The sequence below is a fragment of the Salmo salar genome, chromosome ssa29, assembly GCF_905237065.1.
Source record: "Salmo salar chromosome ssa29, Ssal_v3.1, whole genome shotgun sequence".
NCBI lineage: Eukaryota > Metazoa > Chordata > Actinopteri > Salmoniformes > Salmonidae > Salmo > Salmo salar.
The window spans coordinates 18,464,518-18,485,885 of record NC_059470.1 but is presented as its reverse complement, the minus strand read 5'-3'; the positions used below and the strand labels follow the sequence as shown (position 1 = coordinate 18,485,885).

Genomic DNA, 21,368 nt, shown 5'->3' with positions numbered 1-21,368 from the left:
GTAGGGTAAGAGTTGAATGTCTCTGCTATTTGCAGGAGTTACAGAATATCACTCAGTTAGGACTACACCCTCCACTCTGTACCGGTACTCCCTGTATATAACCTCAGTATTGTTATTTTATTGTGTTACTTTTTTACTTTAGTTTATTTAGTAAATATTTTCTTAACTATTTCTTGAGCTGCATTGTTGGTTAAGGGCTTGTAAGTCAGCAACTTGCCCGCCTGAGTGCTTTGTATTGGGGATCACAAGCTGTAAATGCAAAGGTGCATATCTCTTCACAATTCCATGGCTCTCGACTTCCTTTCAAGACTATAACACTGGCTCTGGCTCGCAAGCTCTTTTCAAAACTCCAGTTTGACTTTAAACCCCCTTCCCACACCCTAGCCTAACCCTAGCCCTTGATGTGATTTTTAACGTAGGCCTACCTGGATTTAGTTGAGTCCTTTTAGGTGTGGTCTCCTCTGAGCGGTTTGTGTTTTAAAAGGGCTGTCTGTTCCATTTGTGTGCCATTGTCTCCCTTGTACGTGGTTTCATGGACTGGAACTGGAAGACACAAGGAAGATATGGTGTGGTCATGTGTTCTCTTACCCTCCTCCTCTATCCCGCCACAGATCAGCGAGGCGTTCCAGAAGAAGGTGCAGAACAAGATCAAGGACCTGCTGCAGCAGATGGAGGAGGGCCTGAAGACGGCCGACCCCCACGACTTCTCCGCCTATACGGGCTGGACAGGTCAGTGACCCAGACCACAGGTCACTGTTGCGTAGACTGATCTGTTAGGATTTACAGACCTCATTGGGATTGAAGGTGAGAGACGGTTAATCATGTCTCAAGGGTAGAAAAACTAACCTCTGATTCATCCTACTCAGTCATCTCTGACACTTTGTCAGACTCCAGTCACCCAAGTCATAGACTGTTCTCTCTGCTACCGCACGGCAAGCGGTACCAGAGCGCCAAGTCTAGATCCAAAAGGCTCCTTAACAGCTTCGACCCTCAAGCCGTAAGACTGGTGAACAATTAATCAAATGGCCACCCGCACTATTTACATTAAACCCCCCTTTGATTTTACACTGCTGCTACTCGCTGTTTATTATCTATGCATCGTTACTTTACCCCTACCTACATGTACAAATTACCTCGACTAGTCTGTACCCACACATTGACTCGGGACCAGTACCCACTGTATATAGCCTCGGTATTGTTATTTTATTGTGTTACTTTTTATTACATTATTTTTTACTTTAGTTTATTTAGTAAATATTTTCCTAACTATTTGTTGAACTGCATTGTTGGTTAAGGGCTTGTAAGTAAGCATTTCATGTTAAGGTCTACAGCTGTTGTATTCGGCGCATGTGACAAATACAATTTGATTTGATTTAGGGCTATAACCCACTGTTTGATCTAAGGGTGAAGGATGTTGACACGAAAAGCTTGAATGTCGAAATGTTCATAAACACAGGACTCCCAGTGCACTGCTATTATTGCTAAATATTGGAAGCAGGCATTTGTGGACCATAGCCTCTGGGTACATGGCCTGGTTGACCATGGATGATGTCAGTCCTGGGCCGTTCCATTTACCATGAACAGTCCATCTTGAGGGTTACGGTAATGACATGCCAAATGTACGGTTACGGTAATGACACACGACAGCTGTGGCAATGGTTTGTGACAGCTGGTGTGTAGGCGTTGTTGTGACCATTTTACCTAAGCCTTAGGTCTAGGGGAAGTGATACTGGCTGGGTACTCGTCCATAGTGCTATCCCTGTGAATTTTTGTTTTTTTATCTAGCCTAAGATTTATTTATTGCTCCAATGAGTGAGATATTTTGATTAAGTGGACTGTCAGAATGCCTCTATAAACCTACATATTTCATGGCTAACGGAACACAATTTGACCAGCCAAAGTGAACTGTAGTTGAAAGTTAAATTCTCAGCACAGAAATACCCCATTCCTTCCCTTACCCTGTTTAGCACTCCTGCTACTAAAACATGTCCTATTATGATCGTGTTTTGAATTTGTCCACAACTGTGTTCAGATAGCTACTGCATCAACCTCTAAACCGATTTAAGAAACGATATCCTATGCCAGTTATGAACGAGATTCATTTTCTCCCCATCTATAGGTATCGCCCTTCTCTACCTGCAGTTGCACAGGGTGACCTGCGAGGCCTCCCACCTCCAGAGGGCACTGGACTATGTGAAGAGGACCCTGAGGATCCTGAACGGCCGCAAAGTCACCTTCCTGTGTGGGGATGCAGGGCCACTGGCTGTGGCTGCTGTGGTACACCACCGCCTCAAGAACCAGACAGAGAGTCAGGAGTGCCTCGCCAAGTAGGGAACTTTTAAAAACTCTCTCTGACTGCAGTAGAAATATTGTTCTTTTTAAAGCTCCTTTCTTTTATACTGGATTTGTTGTTGGCATTAACATCAGAACCTCCTGGCCTTTCAGCCTATAAGTCCCCGCTAGAGAACGTTGCCGGGCGCACCTTTAGCATATGCATCAGATGCATATCAACCCCAAGGTACGCAAACATAAGCACCACCACTTGATAAATAGTGCATAAACTACTATAAAGGATTAATTGCATGAAGAAATATCAATTTCCTTGCATCTGTCAATTACAAGATGTGCCCATCTCTTCATGTAGAATTTGACAACTGATAAGCCTAATATTGGCACTCGTCAGATTATTGTCAATTTAATCTTGTCAATAGGCTAACTCCTATTATGTGTGAAATTAGTTTAGGTGTAGTTTCGATGGGCTGGCTTTGCGGGCTGACTGGAATCCGTCTCCCCCCCGCTCATCAACTCCAAGGCAAGGATATGTTTTGCATTATTCTAAAGGCCGACTGCAACACATAGCATGTTTTTGTTTCCCTTACAATTCATGTCATTAGCAATAGAGTTATTATAAATTAAACAGCCCCATAACAGCTTCTTTTTACAAAATAAAACGTCAAAGACTATGGTATCAACCCGCAAGGCGCACGGTCAAATGATTTTCTGCTGATAAATAGGCATAACACAAACTCTTCATTCCACTATTGTCTTTCTAAATTTAAATCGACCTCTTCACCCTCTTTATCATTCAGTTAGGCCTAATTTAAATTCAATTGTGAAGTAAAAGTGCACAATTATCGCTCATTCATTCAGTGAGGAGAGCGAGAGAGAGGCATTAGCACCTGGCTGGGTACCAACGTCCTACAGCACATTTGTCTTAGCGGGTTAGGTTGGGAATAGGTGTGAAAGAAATCAGGTTAAAAGGCTATAAATACTTTTCTGTTTGTGATGTCAAAATTCTGACAAATGAGCAGTGTAAAATACAAGCATTTAGGAAAAGTCAGGGAGGGAGCAGGACATATTATCTTTTCTGACAAGGTCAAAAGTCCGTGACCGTTGGCCTATGGCGGTTCTAGTGTTAACTTGGTGACCTCTTTCTCCCTACCTCCTCCCTAGTATTCTTTACGCTCTCCAACCTTCTCACACTGTCTTTCACTCTCCAATACTCTTTTACCGTCTTTACCTTTTTTTACGATCTTTGTTTTCTCTCCTTTTACTCTCTCTACCAGTTTCTCACTTGGTCATTTTTACTATCCACCTTTTTCCTCAGGTGCACTGTGTTCTTCATCAAGAACCATTCCGTTAATCCCTACACTTTCCAACATGTCAATTGTCCCTAAATTCTTTTCAGTCGCAAATCTCTGCTTATCACGGACAAATGTCTCTCCCATGGTCTGGGGCTGGAGTGGTGTGTGTAATGTTGAGTGGCGTGATAGGTTGTAGCTAAACATATTGGCCCTGCCTGCCTCTAGGACTATCTGGTTCTCTTAGCACGCTGATGGAACTAACAGTGGAGCTCACAGCAAGGGGCTGATTAAATGTCTGAACCTCATTACACACACACACACACACACACACTCTCCCTACTACTCACAAAGGCCCCAACAAAGGCCCTCTTGCCGTCATCAAAGCAGTCTGATCCCTGAGCCTACATGTTTTTACATAAAATGCATTCCGAAAGTATTCAGACCCCTTGACTTTTTCAACATTTTGTTAACAGCAAAAACAGGTTTTTATAATTTTTAGCAAATGTTTAAATGTAAAAAAAAAAAAATTACATTTACATAAGTATTCAGACCCTTTACTCAGCATTTTGTTGAAGCACTTTTGGCAGCGATTACAGCCTCAAGTCATCTAGGGTATGCGCTTGGAAAACCTGTATTTCGCTACACCTGCACTAACATCTGCTAAACACGTGTATGTGACAAATAAAATTAGATTTGTATTTGGGGAGTTTCTCCCAGATCCTCTAAAGCTCTGTCAGGTTGGATGGGGAGCGTCGCTGCACAGCTATTTTCAGGTCTCTCCAGAGATGTTATATCGGGTTCAAGTCTGGGCTCTGACTGGGCCACTCAAGGACATTGAGAGACTTGCCCCGAAGCCACTCCTGCATTGTCTTGGCAGTGTGCTTAGGGTTGTTGTCCTGTTAGACTGGGGCGAAGGTTCACCTTCCAAGGTCCTAAGTGCTCTGGAGCAGGTTTTTACCAAGGATCTCTCTGTACTTTGCTTCATTCACCTTTCCTCATTCCTGACTAGTCTCCCAGTCCCTGCCGCTGAAAAACATCCCCACAGCATGATGTTGCCACCACCATGCTTCACCGTCGGGATGTTGCCAGGTTTCTTCCAGATGTGACGCTTGGCATTCCGGACAAATAGTTCAATCTTGGTTTCATCAGACCAGAGAATCTTATTTCTCATGGTTTGAGAGTCTTTAGGTGCCTATTGGCAAATTCCAAGCGGGTTGTTATGTACCTTTCTACTAAGGCGTGGCTTTCAGGAGCGGCAGGTAGCCTAGTGGTTAGAGCGTTGGGCCAGTAACCGAAAAATTGTTGGATCAAATCCCTGAGCTGACACGGTAAAAGTCTGTCGTTCTGCCCCTGAGCAAGGCAGTTAACCTCTCTGGGCTAGGCGGGACGAATTCGTCCGACCTACTCAACAGCCAGTTGAATCCTGTGGCACGTTATTCAAATACCTTAGAAATGCTATTACTTCAATTTCTGAAACATATGACTATTTTACAGCATTTTAAAGACAAGACTCTCGTTAATCTAACCACACTGTCCGATTTCAAAAAGGCTTTACAACGAAAGCAAAACATTAGATTATGTCAGCAGAGTACCCAGCCAGAAATAATCAGACACCCATTTTTCAAGCTAGCATATAATGTCACATAAACCCAGAAGACAGCTAAATGCAGCACTAACCTTTTGATGATCTTCATCAGATGACAACCCTAGGACATTATGTTATACAATACATGCATGTTTTGTTCAATCAAGTTCATATTTATATCAAAAACCAGCTTTTTACATTAGCATGTGACGTTCAGAACTAGCATACCCCCCTCAAACCTCCGGTGAATTTACTAAATTACTCACGATAAACGTTCACAAAAAACATAACAATTATTTTAAGAATTATAGATACAGAACTCCTTTGTGCAATCGAGGTGTCCGATTTTAAAATAGCTTTTCGGTGAAAGCACATTTTGCAATATTCTCAGTAGATAGCCCAGCCATCACGGCTAGCTATTTAGACACCCACCAAGTTTAGCCCTGACCAAAGTCAGATTTACTATTACAAAAGTTTGATTACCTTTGATGTTCTTCGTCAGAATGCACTCCCAGGACTGCTACTTCAATAACAAATGTTGGTTTGGTCCAAAATAATCCATCGTTATATCCAAATAGCGCCGTTTTGTTCGTGCGTTCTAGACACTATCCGAAGTGTAAATAAGGGTCACGAGCATGGCGCAATTCGTGACAAAAAATGTCTAAATATTCCATTACCGTACTTCGAAGCATGTCAACCGCTGTTTAAAATCCATTTTTATGCCATTTTCTCGTAAAAAAGCGATAATATTCCGACCGGGAATCTCCTTATGGGTAAACAGAGGAAAGAAAACAAAGCATTCGGTCGACGCGGGCACGCGCCTGAGTCTCACAGTACTGTAACCAGCCACTACCCAAACGCGCTACTTTTTTTCAGCCAGAGCCTGCAAAGCCACGATTCAGCTTTTTGCCGCCTTCTGAGAGCCTATGGGAGCCGTAAGAAGTGTCACGTTATAGCAGAGATCCTCAGTCTTCAATAAACAGAGGCAAGAAGAACGACACCTTGTCAGACAGGCCACTTCCTGCATGAAATCTTCTCAGGTTTTTGCCCGCCATATGAGTTCTGTTATACTCACAGACACCATTCAAACAGTTTTAGAAACTTTAGGGTGTTTTCTATCCAAAGCCAATAATTATATGCATATTCTAGTTACTGGGCAGGAGTAGTAACCAGATTAAATCGGGTACGTTTTTTTATCCAGCCGTGTCAATACTGCCCCCTAGCCCTAACAGGTTAACCTCTCTAGAGTATGTGGGACGGTAGCGTCCCACCTCGCCAACAGCCAGTGAAATAGCAGAGCGCCAAATTCAAAACAACAAAAATCACATAATTCAAATTTCTCACACATGCAAGTATTATACACCATTTTAAAGATAATCTTCTCGTTAATCCAACCACAGTGTCCAATTTCAAAAAGGCTTTACGGTGAAAGCATAGCATTAGATTATGTTAGGACAGCACCTAGACAAGAAAAACCACACAGCCATTTTCCAAGCAAGGAGAGGCGTCACAAAAACGAGAAATACAGCTAAAATTAATCACTAACCTTTGATCTTCATCAGATGGCACTCATAGGACTTCATGTTACACAATACATGTATGTTTTGCTCAATAAAGTTCATATTTATTTCCAAAAAAACAGTTTTACATTGGCGTGTAATGTTCAGAAATGTTTTGCCTCCAAAACTTCCGGTGAATGAGCACATCAATTTACAGAAATACTCATCATAAACTTTGATAAAAGATACAAGTGTTATGCACAGAATTATAGATAAACTTCTCCTTAATGCAACCGCTGTGTCAGATTTCAAAAAAGCTTTACGGCGAAAGCAAACGTTGCAATAATCTGAGTACGGCGCTCAGACATCAAAACAAGCCATACAGATACCCGCCATTTTGGAGTCAACAGAAGTCATAAATAGCATTATAAATATTCACTTACCTTTGATGATCTTCATCGGAATACACTCCCAGGAATCCCAGTTCCACAATAAATGTTTGTTTTGTTTCGATAAAGTCCATATTTATGTCCAAATACTTCCTTTTTGTTCGCGCGTTCAGTCGAGTAATCCAAATGCACTGTGTTCGCGCAGTAAGTTCAGACAAAGTCAAAAAAGTTCTATTAGTTCGTAGAAACATGTCAAACGATGTATAGAATCAATCTTTAGGATGTTTTTATCATAAATCTTCCATAATATTCCAACCGGACGATTCCGGAAAAGGAAAAGGAACACACCTAACTCTCACGGGAGTGCGCGTGATTGAGCTCATGTCATTTTCTCAGTCATCTGATTCCAAGAGCTCTTATTCTATCCCCATTCACAGTAGAAGCATGAAACAACGTTCTAAAGACTGTTGACATCTAGTGGAAGCCTTAGGAAGTGCTAAATGACCCCACAGACACTGTATATTAGATAGGCAATCACTTGGAAAAACTACAAACCTCAGATTTCCACACTTCCTGGTTGGATTTTGTTCTCAGGTTTTTGCCTGACATATGAGTTCTGTTATACTCACAGACATCATTCAAAGTGTTTTCTATCCAAATCTACTAATAATATGCATATCTTAGCTTCTGGGCCTGAGTAGCAGGCAGTTTACTACGGGCACGCTTTTCATCCGGACGTCAAAATACTGCCCCCTACCCAAGAGAGGTTAACCCACTGTTCCCAGGGTGCTGAAGACGTGGATGTCGATTAAGGCAGCCCCCCCCCCCCGCACCTCTCTGATTCAGAGGGGTTGGGTTAAATGCAGAAGACACATTTCAGTTGAAGGCATTCAGTTGGCCACTCAATCATAAAGGCCTGATTGGTGGAGTGCTGCAGAGATGGTTGTCCTTTTGGAAGGTTCTCCCACAGATTAACTCTGGAGCTCTGTCAGAGTGACCATCGGGTTCTTGGTCACCTTCCTGACCAAGGCCCTTCTCCCCCGATTGCTCAGTTTGGCTGGGCGGGCAGCTCTAGGAAGAGTCTTGGTGGTTCCAAACTTCTTCCATTTAAGAATGATGGAGGCCACTGTGTTCTTGCGGACCTTCAATGCTGCAGAAAATGTTTGGTGCCTTTCCCCAGATCTGTGCCTCGACACAATCCTGTGCCAGAGCTCTACGGACAATTCCTTCAACCTCATTGCTTGGTTTTTGCTCTGACATGCACTGTCAACTGTGGGACCTTATATAGACAGGTGTGTGCCTTTCCAAATCATGTCCAGTCAATTTAAATTTACCACAGGTGGACTCCAATCAAGTTGTAGAAACATCTCAAGGATGATCAATGGAAACAGGATGCATTTGAGCTCAATTTTGAGTCTCATAGCAAAGGGTCTGAATATTTATGTGAATAAGGTATTTCTGTTTAATTTTTAAAACGTTTGCAAAAATGTCTAAACCTGTTTTCGCTTTGTCATTATAGGGTACAGTGTGTAGATTACATTCGGAATACTTTTCGAATTCACTGTACATGGGTTCCAATTTAATATAATTATGGACTGTGACTCAATCCACCTTTCTGTTTTGGCTGTCTTTCAAATTTTCTTTTGTGCATTTATTACAGAAATAGTTCTGTTAGTTAAAAAAAATGTCTGAGTATTGTGTGTTTGCCTGTGTGTGCCTGTCTAACTCTGTGTTAACATGCGTCTCCCCTCCCCCAGGTTGCTCCAGCTGCAGCGTGGAGTGGTGTCTGCGGACTCTGAGATGCCGGATGAGCTGCTGTACGGACGGGCCGGCTACCTGTACGCCCTGCTCTATGTCAACAAGGAGATAGGACCAGACACTGTGGATGAGACCACCATCGCCAGGGTTAGAGCAACAAGCACGCCCGCCCGCACGTACAGTACACACAGTGGACGGGCCACCATGTCAATTATAGTGCAACAACACACGCCATCTCTAACACGGCATAAACATTCTGGTTAGCAACCGGGGAAAAAAACGACCAAGTCAAATCATAATTTACTAATTTGCAAAGCACAGAGGGGACAGTATCTAACATACGCTCTGGCTGCTGTCCAGTACTCGTGTGGTGTATGTGTATATTCACACGTGTGTGTGTGTGTGTGTGCGCGGGTGTGTGCACTGTGTAGCGTAGGAGTGGGTATTCTCCAACCCCAGTCCGTCCCCTTGTCTTTCTGGTAGACTGATGGTTATTGGCGCAGCGATGGAACACCTTCCCTGTAGAGCTGTATTTCACACAGAGGTGTAACGGAGAAAAATGTCCCCAGTCACAAAAATATGCATAGTTTAACTATTCTCTTCCCTCTGGAGGAAAACCTTACAGTGGCTACAGCTGGGACTTTTCCACTACGTCTATACTACTGTACTCGGAAACATTGGCCCCATTTTAATCCCATTGGCCTAAATGTACCGTTTGCCTTTCAAGGATCATATCACCTCTTTTATCTGAACCTTAATTGCTAATCCTTAGAAGTTCCGTTCCTCTAGGGCTCCAATGCCTCTGTCTTCCACTACATTAACAGCTCATTAGGAAAGATCTGTATGCTGCTCGCTCTCTCTCTCTCTCTCTCTCTCTCTCTCTCCCTACCACTACTGCCCTCTCTGTCTGTCATCTATATTTTCCCACTCTCTTTCTCTCTTTTCTCCTTCTCTCCATCTTCTCTCTCCCTCAGTCTTTTCCCCTTTTCATCTCTCTCTATCGATCTCTCTCGATCACTCTCACTGTGCAGGTTCAAGATGATGCTATTCTAAGCCCCGGTAGAGAGCCCCAGTGCAGGCTAGAGGGTAGGCATCAGCCCCCTTCATGCTCCATCAGGATGGGGAGTGAAGGTTCATGCGAGGGCCTGGCCCGTAGGGTTTAGGGTAGGCCGGGATGGATGGATCACTTGAGCTTGTGCCCACTGCCCGCTTCGCCCTCCCATCAATTCACCAGTTACTGTCTGACTGTGCCCACGTCATTCCCCTATATCAATTCACTGGTTAGTGTGTGACCTCTAGGGATGACCCTATTTAGTCGATAGGCAGTTGGTCGACCAAGATTTCTTTAGTCGAGTAGTGTACATGGTGTACAAGACACCTGTCTGATTCGTGCCTGTCTGAGTGCACTAATCCATTGCGGAGGCTGTGAAGATGGCACAGTCCGTAACAAAGACGTGTGCTACTGAAATTGTATATGGTTAAATTATGTAAGAGCTATGGTGCAAAAATAAAATGGTGTTATTTCATAAGAAATGCACTTTCTCCCTCATTGGATAGTGGTTGAAGTGCGCTGTTGAATTGGCGCCTTTTCCTAGACCATGTTGCTATGTGCATAATAGGAAACTTAACCAGCATGTTGGTGTTGAGAACAATGCGGCGGAGGCAGCAGCGGCATTAGGAAACGAGAAAACAGTTGTGTGGTGACAAAGTAGTTAGGGGGGTATACAGAAGATGGCCTTATTTGGTAAAAGACCAAGTCCATATTATGGCAAGAACAGCTCAAATAAGCAAAGAGAAACGACAGTCTATCATTACTTTAAGACATGAAGGTCAGTCAATCCGGAAAATTTCAGGAACTTTTAAAGTTTCTATAAGTGCAGTCGCAAAAACCATCAAGCGCTATGATGAAACTGGCTCTCATGAGGACCGCCACAGGAAAGGAAGACCCAGAGTTACCTCTGCTGCAGAGGATAAGTTCATTAGAGTTACCAGCCTCAGAAATCAGCAAATAACTGCACCTCACAGAGTTCAAGTAACAGACACACCTCAACATCAACTGTTCAGAGGAGAATCCATGAATCAGGCCTTCATGGTCGAAGTGCTGCAAAGAACCACTACTAAAGGACACCAATAAGAAGAGACTTGCTTGGAAACACGAGCAGTGGGCATTAGACCGGTGGAAATCTGTCCTTTGGTCTGATGAGTCCAAATGTGAGATTTTTGGTTCCAACCGCCATGTCTTTGTGAAACGCAGAGTAGGTGAACAGATGATCTTCGCATGTGTGATTCCCACTGTGAAGCATGGAGGAGGAGGTGTGGGGGTGCTTTGCTGGTGACACTGTCAGTGATTTTATTTAGAATTCAAGGCAAACTTAACCAGCATGGCTACCACAGCGTTCTGCAGCGATACGCCTTCCCATCTGGTTTGCGCTTACTGGGACTATCATTTGTTTTTTTAACAGGACAATGACCCAAAACACACCCCCAGTCCTGCATCAGATGACCTGGCCTCCACAATCTCCCGACCTCAACCCAATTGAGATGGTTTGGGATGAGTTGGACGGCAGAGTGAAGGAAAAGCAGCCAACAAGTGCTCAGCATATGTGGGAACTCCTTCAAAACTGTTGGAAAAGCATTCCAGGTGACTACCTCATGAAGCTGGTTGAGAGAATGCAAAGCTGTCATCAAGGCAAATGGTGGCTACTTTGAAGAATCTAACATTTTATTTGTTGTTTAACACTTTTTTTTGGTTACTACATGATTCCATATGTGTTATTTCCTAGTTTTTCAATTTTTTCTCACTATTCTACAATGTATCAAATAGTAAAAATGAAGAAAAACCCTTGAATGAGTAGGCGTCCAAACCTTTGACTGGTACTGTATATCTACAGAAATAAGACAGATCCTGCTTCTGTTTCCTGTTGGAGTGTTTGTTTTAATAGCCTGCTGTGTGCACCAAGCCTCATGCAACCAAAACATGAGAAACAATTTCACATTCGTCTGTTTTTAATCTTTGCTATGCTGTAATAAAGGCTTTACACTTTTTGTTGTTGTTGTTAGAACAGTCTCAGGTATGTTTTTATTACTTATATAGTGTTACACTTTCAAATTATATTTCTCATTATTGATATTATTATGATCATCGTTCTAATAATAAGTTGTGACATTATCATTGGTAGGCTTAGAATAGCAGCCTTGTATAACCACCATCGAGCTGTAGGCTCGACCGCATCCAGTTTAGTCTTAATACCGTATCTTACTTCAGCCTAGATTTCAATACTTTTATATAGGCTACTGTATCAATCAGTCATTCATTTGTTAATGTCATCACACAGCATACAAGTCATTAATGATTGGAAATGCAATCAAGCATATTCGTTTTTAAAATAAAATAACAAAGGGACCCTTGAATAATTTTCATAAACAATAAATAAACCTTCCCATTTCTTGAAATTGCATTCAGGAATGAATGCGACTGTTTTTAGTCTTTTCATTAGTAAAGGCTTTACAAAAAAAATATATATGTAGAATTACAACAGACTCTGGTATGCTTATAATTTAGTGTTGAGTACATTGTTCCAAACGTTCAGAAAAAATGGAATTGTAATCTAACAGCACCTGTTTGGTACACATAATATGCATGCAGCGCTTGCTCCTTACCTTCTTTTTCTTGATCTCCAGTATTTTCCACAACTAGTCCAATTTATTCCACACATCTGACATTCCCTTTACCTTAAACAGTAAACATTCCCCCATTTCCAGTTTATATGTCACGTCCTCTGCATCCATTTTGCTGTCTCGTGTTCGTAGTTTGTTATAACCAATTTATTGATGTAATTACTATGCTATAGGTCAGACACTATTGGTTACATGCATGCAATGCATACATTTGTCACGTAAAGAGAGTAAAGGTTGAGGGAATAAGGAATATTTTCCCTAAACAAATGAGGGATTTTGGCAACACAACTTTTCAGTCAGAAATGGCTGTAATTATGTTACAGCTTCAGCAAAACGGACAGCGCGATAAACACTGATGTTCTGTGGTTGTAGCTGCAGCAGGGGACAGCCCTAGTGCCTCCACATACTGTATATCAATGCACCAGTTAGTGCACTGTAACCCACAGAGAGCCATTTCAGAACCTCCACCCTTGTGCATGAGCTGAAGCAGGTATCTATATTTTTTTGTTCTATCGTTATTTATCGCACAGTTTTGCACATGTTATGTGGATTTCTTGCACTTGCATGCACACATGCACACAGTCACACTCATCCCATCCCTGTCCTCTGTCATACTGTTGGTTTCCTTGCATCTTCCAAATGATGATGGATTGCCTCCAGCCCTATAAATACAGTATAGTAGCTGAATCGCCACTGCAGAACACAACTGGGAGAGTGAATTTATTCACTACCGCACCTGTCATCTCCAGCATACCAACTAAGCAATGCTACAGTACACCGTTGACAAATGGCCTGCACATTTCTGGGGCCACGATCGGACAGGTATATTATTAGGACAAATATAGGAATAAAGTTGTCACGAATTTAGTTTTAATATTTGTATTTTATGTTTTTGGGCAGTCACAGCCCTGCAATTCATCACAGCATCATAGGGTTAGATGAGGTGCCTGTCAAGGAGAATGTGTGTTTTATACACAGACACACACCCTTCATGGGTTACAAAACTGTGACTTTGATAGCTGCTCTTTTGGTGGGTTAATACAACTTGTTTCACTTTTAAATTTGTTTAAATTTTTTACATTCAATTTATGGTGCTTTGTGTAAAATGAATGATCTGCTGATTCTGTTTCAGTTGTGAGATGGGTTTTCTTCTGCAGAATGAAAGGACAAATATACAATCTGCTGACTGGCTGTTCTCGACATGTTTCCAGTTCCCTCTTGTTGTTTTCGCTCTCCTTTTCTTGTGTTTGAACATTCCTTCATTTCATTCTGCAGTTGACAGCTTTGTGGCGAGGTAGTCTGAGCTTACAGGGAAAGAGAGCAGCATTTGTGTTTTTCAAATGTTCGTTTTATTTTGCACATTGCCTTACACCTACTCTTGTGACATTCATTTTGGAAAAACATCAGAATGAGGGGGGAAAAGGTGGAAAAGTTCCTTTGCTTCCAAGGCGCCACCCCGTCTTAGAAAGAAGAGACACGCTTGATATGTTCATGAGTCACACACACGTCCACGCACGCACGCACGCACGCACACCTACCACCCCCTCTCTATCTCTATTCCAAAATGTTCTGCTCTGTTTTTTTGCCTTCACTTTTTGCCTCTAGCCAAACGAGAGCTTACTTAACTAATCCCATTTTGCCATAGCTGTACAGCAACACGAGATGAAGACGCAGACAGACACAGCTCCTATCTCTCAGACCACATAGCCTAGAGCGGTGTGTCAATCTAGTCACAACAATTTTTCCCTGTGACGTCTTCCCAAACAGCTGCGGCATTTGTTTGATGTGCTAGGCTGTGATTTAATTAGTTCTATAAACAAATTAATTCACACTAAATTACATAGCCTTCCCTGTGGGTGAAACGATTTGATGGCTTATGAATGAGGCCCTGTGAATGAATGTGTTGTGTGTTTTAGAGACGAGGGGTTTGGAGAGGAGTTACAATGTTGTGAATGGATGGAGATTGGTTGAGGGACTTTAAGGTTGGTATTTAATGGAGATTGGTTGAGGGACTTTAAGGTTGGTATTTAATGGAGATTGGTTGAGGGACTTTAAGGTTGGTATTTAATGGAGATTGGTTGAGGGACTTTAAGGTTGGTATTGAATAGAGGTTGGTTGAGAAATACATTTGTTTTACCTTTATTTATACTGTTTTTCTTCTTGTTGAGATAACATCTCTTTTTCAAGAGAGACCTGCTCCAGTAGCAGCGGGTGGAACAAAGTTTCAGACAAAACAACTTACATACACTAATCAAAACTATAGACACACAAACAACAATTACATTAAAAAAAAAAACACACAAATGTCACGACAAAAAAAAAGCTGTCCCAAAGACAATTACACTCTATGGTATTTACATCAATCAAGTGTTTAAACTCCACCAACGTGACTAGATCATTACATTTTTAAATGTTCAGGAGAGAATTCCAGGACCACGGAGCTGAGTAACTAAAACTATTTCTACCATGACCTGTTCTAATTCTTGGTACTGTTAAAAGCAAATGAGAATGGGACCGTAGTTGATATTTATTTACCGACCTGACTAAAAAAAAGAACAGAGAAAGTGTTATTTTACCCCATATGGCCTTATAAATCAGTGTATACCGGTGTTGTAAGCCTACGCAAGGTCAATGACGACCAGCCAACGGCGCTGTAGAGATCACAATGATGTGTTAGATGTTTTTGATTGGTAATGAACCTGCGGGCCGCATGATATACTAAATCAAGTGCTCCCAGGGTAGTGGTTGAGGCCTTTATATATACAGTTGAAGTCGGAAGTTTACATACACTTAGGTTGGAGTCATTAAAACTCGTTTTTCAAACGCTCCACAAACTATAGTTTGGCAAGTCGGTTAGGGCATTTACTTTGTGCATGACACAAATACATTTTCCAACAATTGTTTACAGACAGATTATTTAACTTATAATTCACTGTGTCACAATTCCAGTGGGTCAGAAGTTTGCATAAACTAATGTTGACTGTGCCTTTAAACTGCTTGGAAAATTCCAGAAAATGATGTCATGGCTTTAGAAGCTTCTGATAGGCTAATTGACAACATTTGAGTCAATTGGAGGTGTACCTGTGGATGTATTTCAAGGCCTACCTTCAAACTCAGTGCCTCTTTGCTTGACATCATGGGAAAATCAGAAGAAATCAGCCAAGACCTCAGAAAACATTGTAGACCTCCACAAGTCTGGTTCATCCTTGAGAGCAATTTCCAAACGCCTGAAGGTACCACGTTCAGCTGTACAAACAATGGTACGCAAGTATAAACACCATGGGACCACACAGCCATCATACTGCTCAAGAAGGAGACGCGTTCTGTCTCCTAGAAATGAACGTACTTTGGTGCGAAAAGTGCAAATCAATCCCAGAACAACAGCAACGGACATTGTGAAGATGCTGGAGGAAACGGGTACAAAAGTATCTATATCCACAGTAAAATGAGTCCTGTATCGACATTACCTGAAAGGCCACTCGGTAGGGAAGAGGCCCTGCTCCAAAACCGCCATAAAAAAGCCAGACTACAGTTTGCAACTGCACATGGGGACAAAGAGTGTACTCTTTGGAGAAATGTCCTCTGGTCTGATGAAACAAAAATAGAGCTGTTTGGCCGTAATGACCATCGTTATGTTTGGAGGAAAAAGGGGGGCGCTTGCAAGCTGAAGAACACCATCCCAACCGTGAAGCACGGGGGTGGCAGCATCATGTTGTGGGGGTGCTTTGCTGCAGGAGGGACTGGTGTACTTAACAAAATAGATGGCATCGTGAGGTAGGAATATTATGCAGATATATTGAAGCAACATCTCAAGACATCAGTCAGGAAGTTAAAGCTTGGTCGCAAATGGGTCTTCTAAATGGACAATGACCCCCAAGCATACTTCCAAAGTTGTGGCAAAATGGCTTAAGGACAACAAAGTCAAGGTATTGGAGTGGCCATCACAAAGCCCTGACCTCAATTGTATAGAACATTTGTGGGTGTAACAGTGTAGGTTCCGTCCCTCTCTTCGCCCCAACCTGGGCTCGAACCAGGGACCCTTGCACACATCAACAACTGACACCCCACGAAGCATCGTTACCCATCGCGCCACAAAAGCCGCGGCCCTTGCAACGCAAGGGGAAACCCTACTTCAAGTCTCAGAGCGAGTGACGTCACTGATTGAAACGCTATTAGTGCGCACCACCGCTAACTAACTAGCCATTTCACATCGGTTACATGGGCAGAACTGAAAAAGCGTGTGCGAGCAAGGAAGCCTACAAACCTGACTCAGTTACACCAGCTCTGTCAGGAGGAATGGGCCAAAATTCACCCAACTTATTGTGGGAAGCTTGTGGAAGGCAACCCGACACGTTTGACCCAAGTTAAACAATTAAAAGGCAATGCTACCAAATACTAATTGAGTATATGTGAACTTCTGACCCACTAGAAATGTGATGAAATTAATAACAGCTGAAATAAATCATTCTCTCTGCTATTATTCTGACATTTCACATTCTTAAAATAAAGTGGTGATCCTAACTGACCTAAGATGGGACATTTTTACTAGGATTAAATGTCAGGAATTGTGAAAAACGGAGTTTAAATGCATTTGGCTAAGGTGTATTCAAACTTCCTCCTTCAACTGTGTGTGTGTGTATTTTTATTTATATATATATATATATATATATCATCACTAAAATCTTAAACCGCCAGTAATGTACATCGTACCAGCTCCTTCCTGGCCTCCAGAGAAAAGCTGGTATTGAATGGAGGTTGGTTGAGACTATAAGGTTTTTATATATGAAGGATCCCCATTAGCTGCTCCCACGGCAGCAGCTACTATATCTGGGGTTTAGCAACATTAAGACTGTTATATACAGTTTAAAATATGACATTACATTTCATAATACTTTTCACAACACATTAAGATTGGTACTGAATGGAGGTTGGTTGGGAGACTGGATGGTAATGAATGGAGGTTGCTTGGGAGACTATGGTTGACAGTAATGCCATGATTGTGGCTCTAGGAACCTGTGATTGCACAGCACTTGTCTCTCTGGTCATTCTTGAGACAGACCTGAACAGATCTATTCCTACTGTTCTACGTTGATGGAACAATCTCTGATGGTGCTGGAGCTATATTATATCCATAGCTATTTGCTGGTCAGTGTGATACCCTATTAGAAGTTCTGTCTTTTTTAAGTTTGGTTAGTGAGGACCATTGAGCTATCGGTCCCTCCTCTCCAGTGTAGCCCTGCCCTGCCTGCCTCTCTCCTGCCTCACTGACACAGCCCTTCCCAGGGGACCTAGGGGGAGATCAGAGCGCTGAGTGTGGTTGCCACAGAGCAGAAATGGCCCTGAGTCTGCAGTTTCCCCCTGTGCAGCCCCCAGTTCACCGTCTCCAGGGATATGACTATGCGGGAGGAAGGGAGGGAGTCGGGAGAGAGAGAGTACTGCAGCAACCCTTCCCTTTATGACGAGGTGGATTTACGACGAGCGTGCGCACGCACACACACACACTTGCTCACTCCTAGGCCCTATAATATCAGTTTTTTTTGTTGTTGCCTGATTCCGTTTTTCCCCAATGCCCTTCGTTTTGTTTTTCCAGGTTTCTGTTTTCTTCAGGTTTTCGCTCTGAAAATATTTTTTTTATTGGAGAACAACAATGCTTGTCCACAATGGTTAAACCACATCAGGAGACCACTTTTGAGGTCTGGGTGTATTTACCCTTAAATTCAACTGGGCACGAGCCAGAGACCGTTGTTTGGTTAGCAGTGTTAGTTGATTTCTTTTATATATATATATATATATAGTTGAATTCCGTTTTAATGTCTGGATTCCGTGACGCCATCCGGGTTTTCCGCAACACAGATTTTATAAGGCTCTGCACTCCCATAGAGCCATACTGCCATCACAGTGCTCCCTCAGCACATCCCTCCCTCCCTCTATAGAAACAGATCTATACAGCAGCTTATCCATAGCTCAGCAGCTCCCTGGCCAACAGCTCCAGTTCACTTAATGGAAATCCATATCACACCCGTTTTCTCCTTTCAAAAGAAGACAGAACCTCATTTGAATAAGAGTGGTGGTGGGGGGGTGCACTTGTCTGTCATTCTGCTGTGTGTGTGTAGAGGAGGTGGGTGTGTGTCCAGTCACTCGCGAAGAAGATGGATGAGCTTTGTTCGAGAGTCAAGAGATTTGAAAAGCTGCAATATTATGTCTTACTGAAACGCGGCTGGATGATGACGCTATGCACATACTATTTGGTGGATTCTCCATGCAGTGTCAAGATCGTACAGCGGCTTTGGAGAAGTCTAAAGGAGGTGGAGTGTTTTTTTTCTTTTCTTCTCTCTGTCATAAATAGCAACTGGTGTGCTGCTTCAAGTGTGAAGGAAATCTTGAGCGTTTGCACTCCTGATATAGAATACCTCATGGTATGCTGCAGACCCTTTTATCTACCAAGAGTTCTCATCCGTAATTATCACAGCTGTCTACATCCTGCCCCAAGCCTACACCACACTAGCACCCAATGAACTTTATGCTCACCCAGAGGCAGCATTTCCGGTGGGTGGAGACTTTAATGCGGGGAGACTTAAAACCATCCTACCTCACTTCCACCAACACGTCTCCTGCGCCATTAAGGGAGCAGAAACTCTACAACATTTTTATTCTACCAAGAGAAAAGCACACAAGGCCCTCCCTCATCCTCCCTTCGGCAAATCTGACCAGGACTCCGTTCTTCTGTTTCCTGCTTACAAACAAGATCTCAAACAGGACGCACCAGTGATGCGCTCAATACGGAAGTGGTCGGATGAAGCAGAAGCGAGGCTACAAGGCTGTTTTGCTAGTACAGACTGGGATATGCTCCGGGATTAATTCAATAGCATTGAGGAGTTTACCCCGAGTCATTGGCTTCATCAATACATGCATAGACAATGTTGTCACCACAGTGACTATAAGAACGTATCCAAACCAAAAACAGGGAATATCCCCGCTGGACCAAAGGCTGCTTACAAGGAATGGGACACGAACATGGACGCATACAAGAAAGCTCGCTATGACCTCCGAGACATCAAACATGCAAAAAGACAATATAGGAGGTGGAATCCTATTACACCGGCGGCATATGCTTGTCGTATATGGCAGGGCTCCAGGACGATAACTGATTACAAAGGAAAACCCAGGCATGAGTTGCCCAGCGACGCAGAACTCTCAAACGAGTTAAATGCATTTTATGCTCGCTTCGAGGAATATAACACTGTACCTTGCGTGAAAGCCCCTGTTTTTCCATATGACTGTGATCTCGCTCTCTGGGCCCATGTGAGCAAAACATTTGAACAGGTTTACAACCACAAGGCCACATTGAATACCAGGGCACTTTCTCAAAGCATGTGCAGACCAGCTGGCAAGTGTCTTCACAGACATTTTAAATCTATCCTTGTCCCAGTCTGTAATTCCAACAGGTTTCAAGTTGACCACTATTGTCCCTGTTCCCAAGACATCCATGGTAACCTGCCTAAATGACTATCCCCCTGTAGCACTCACATCTGTAATTATGAAGTGCTTTGAAAGGCTGGTCATGGCACACATCAACACCATCCTAGACCCACTCCAATTTGCATACTGCCTCAACAGATCCACAGATGACGCAATCGCAATTGGACTTCACACTGCCCTTTCCCACCTGGACAATAACTGAGAATGCTGTTCATAGACTACAGCTCAGCGTTTAACACCATAGTCCCCTCCAAGCTCATCACCAAGCTAGGGACCCTAGGACCAAACCCCTCCCTCTGCAACTGGATCCTGGATTTCCTGAGGGCCGGCCCCAGGTGGTGAGTGTAGGCAACATCACCTCTGCCACGCTGACCCTCAACACGGGGGCTCCTCAGGGGTGTGTACTTAGTCCCCTCCTGTACTCCCTGTTCACTCACGACTGCGTGGCCATGCACGACTCCAACACCATCAAGTTTGCTGACGACGCGATGGTGGTAGGCCTGATCAGACTGAGATGAGTCAGCTTACAGGGAGGACGTCAGAGACTTAAGTGTGGTGCCAGGACAACAACCTCTCCCTCAACATCAGTAAGACCACGGAGCTGATCGTGGACTATAGGAGAAAGAGGGGAGCACACACCCCCATCCATGTCAAAGGGGCTGTTGTGGAGCGGATCGAGAGCTTCAAGTTCCCTGGCGTCCACATCACTAAGGACCTAACATGGTCCACACACCTGCACAGTTGTGCCTCTTTCCCCCCAGGAGGCTGAAAAGATTTGGCATGGGCCCTCGGATCCTCAAAAAGTTATACAGCTGCACCATCGAGAGCATCTTGACTGGCTGCATCACCGCTTGGTGTGGCAAATGCACCGCCCTTGGACGCAAAGCGCTACAGAGGGTGGTGTGGACAGCCTAGTACATCACGACAACCCAGCTCCCTGCCATCCAGGACCGCTATATCAGGCGGTGTCAGAAGGCCCGAAAAATTGCCAGACTCCAGCCACTCAAGCCGTAGACTGTTCACTCTGCTACCATCCGGCAAACGGTACCAGAGCATCGGCTCTTGGACCAACAGGCTCCGAGACAGCTTCTACCCCCAAGCCATAAAACTGCTAAATAGCCAGACTGCTAAATAGTCAATTAATGATACCTAAACTACCTGCACTGACTCTGTCTTGGACTGACCCTATGCACACTCACTAGACTATATATATATATATATACATATATATATATATATATATAGTCTACTATGTATGCATACATACATACATACATACATACATACATATATATATATATACATACAAACCATTACTCACTCAAACACACTACATTGACACTCCCACACAAAACCCACACACACATGCAGAACGACACAACACACATACATACAC

General features: G+C 43.2%; 1 protein-coding gene across 1 annotated transcript in view; it reads left to right on the top strand.

The window, feature by feature from the left end:
* Nucleotides 1–21,368, top strand: part of lancl2 (LanC lantibiotic synthetase component C-like 2 (bacterial)) — a 66,398-nt gene that overhangs the window by 24,109 nt on the left and 20,921 nt on the right. Inside the window, 3 exon segments of the mRNA NM_001139970.1 lie at nt 612–729; nt 2,120–2,327; nt 8,815–8,962. Of these exon segments, the coding sequence (NP_001133442.1) occupies nt 612–729; nt 2,120–2,327; nt 8,815–8,962 (474 nt within the window).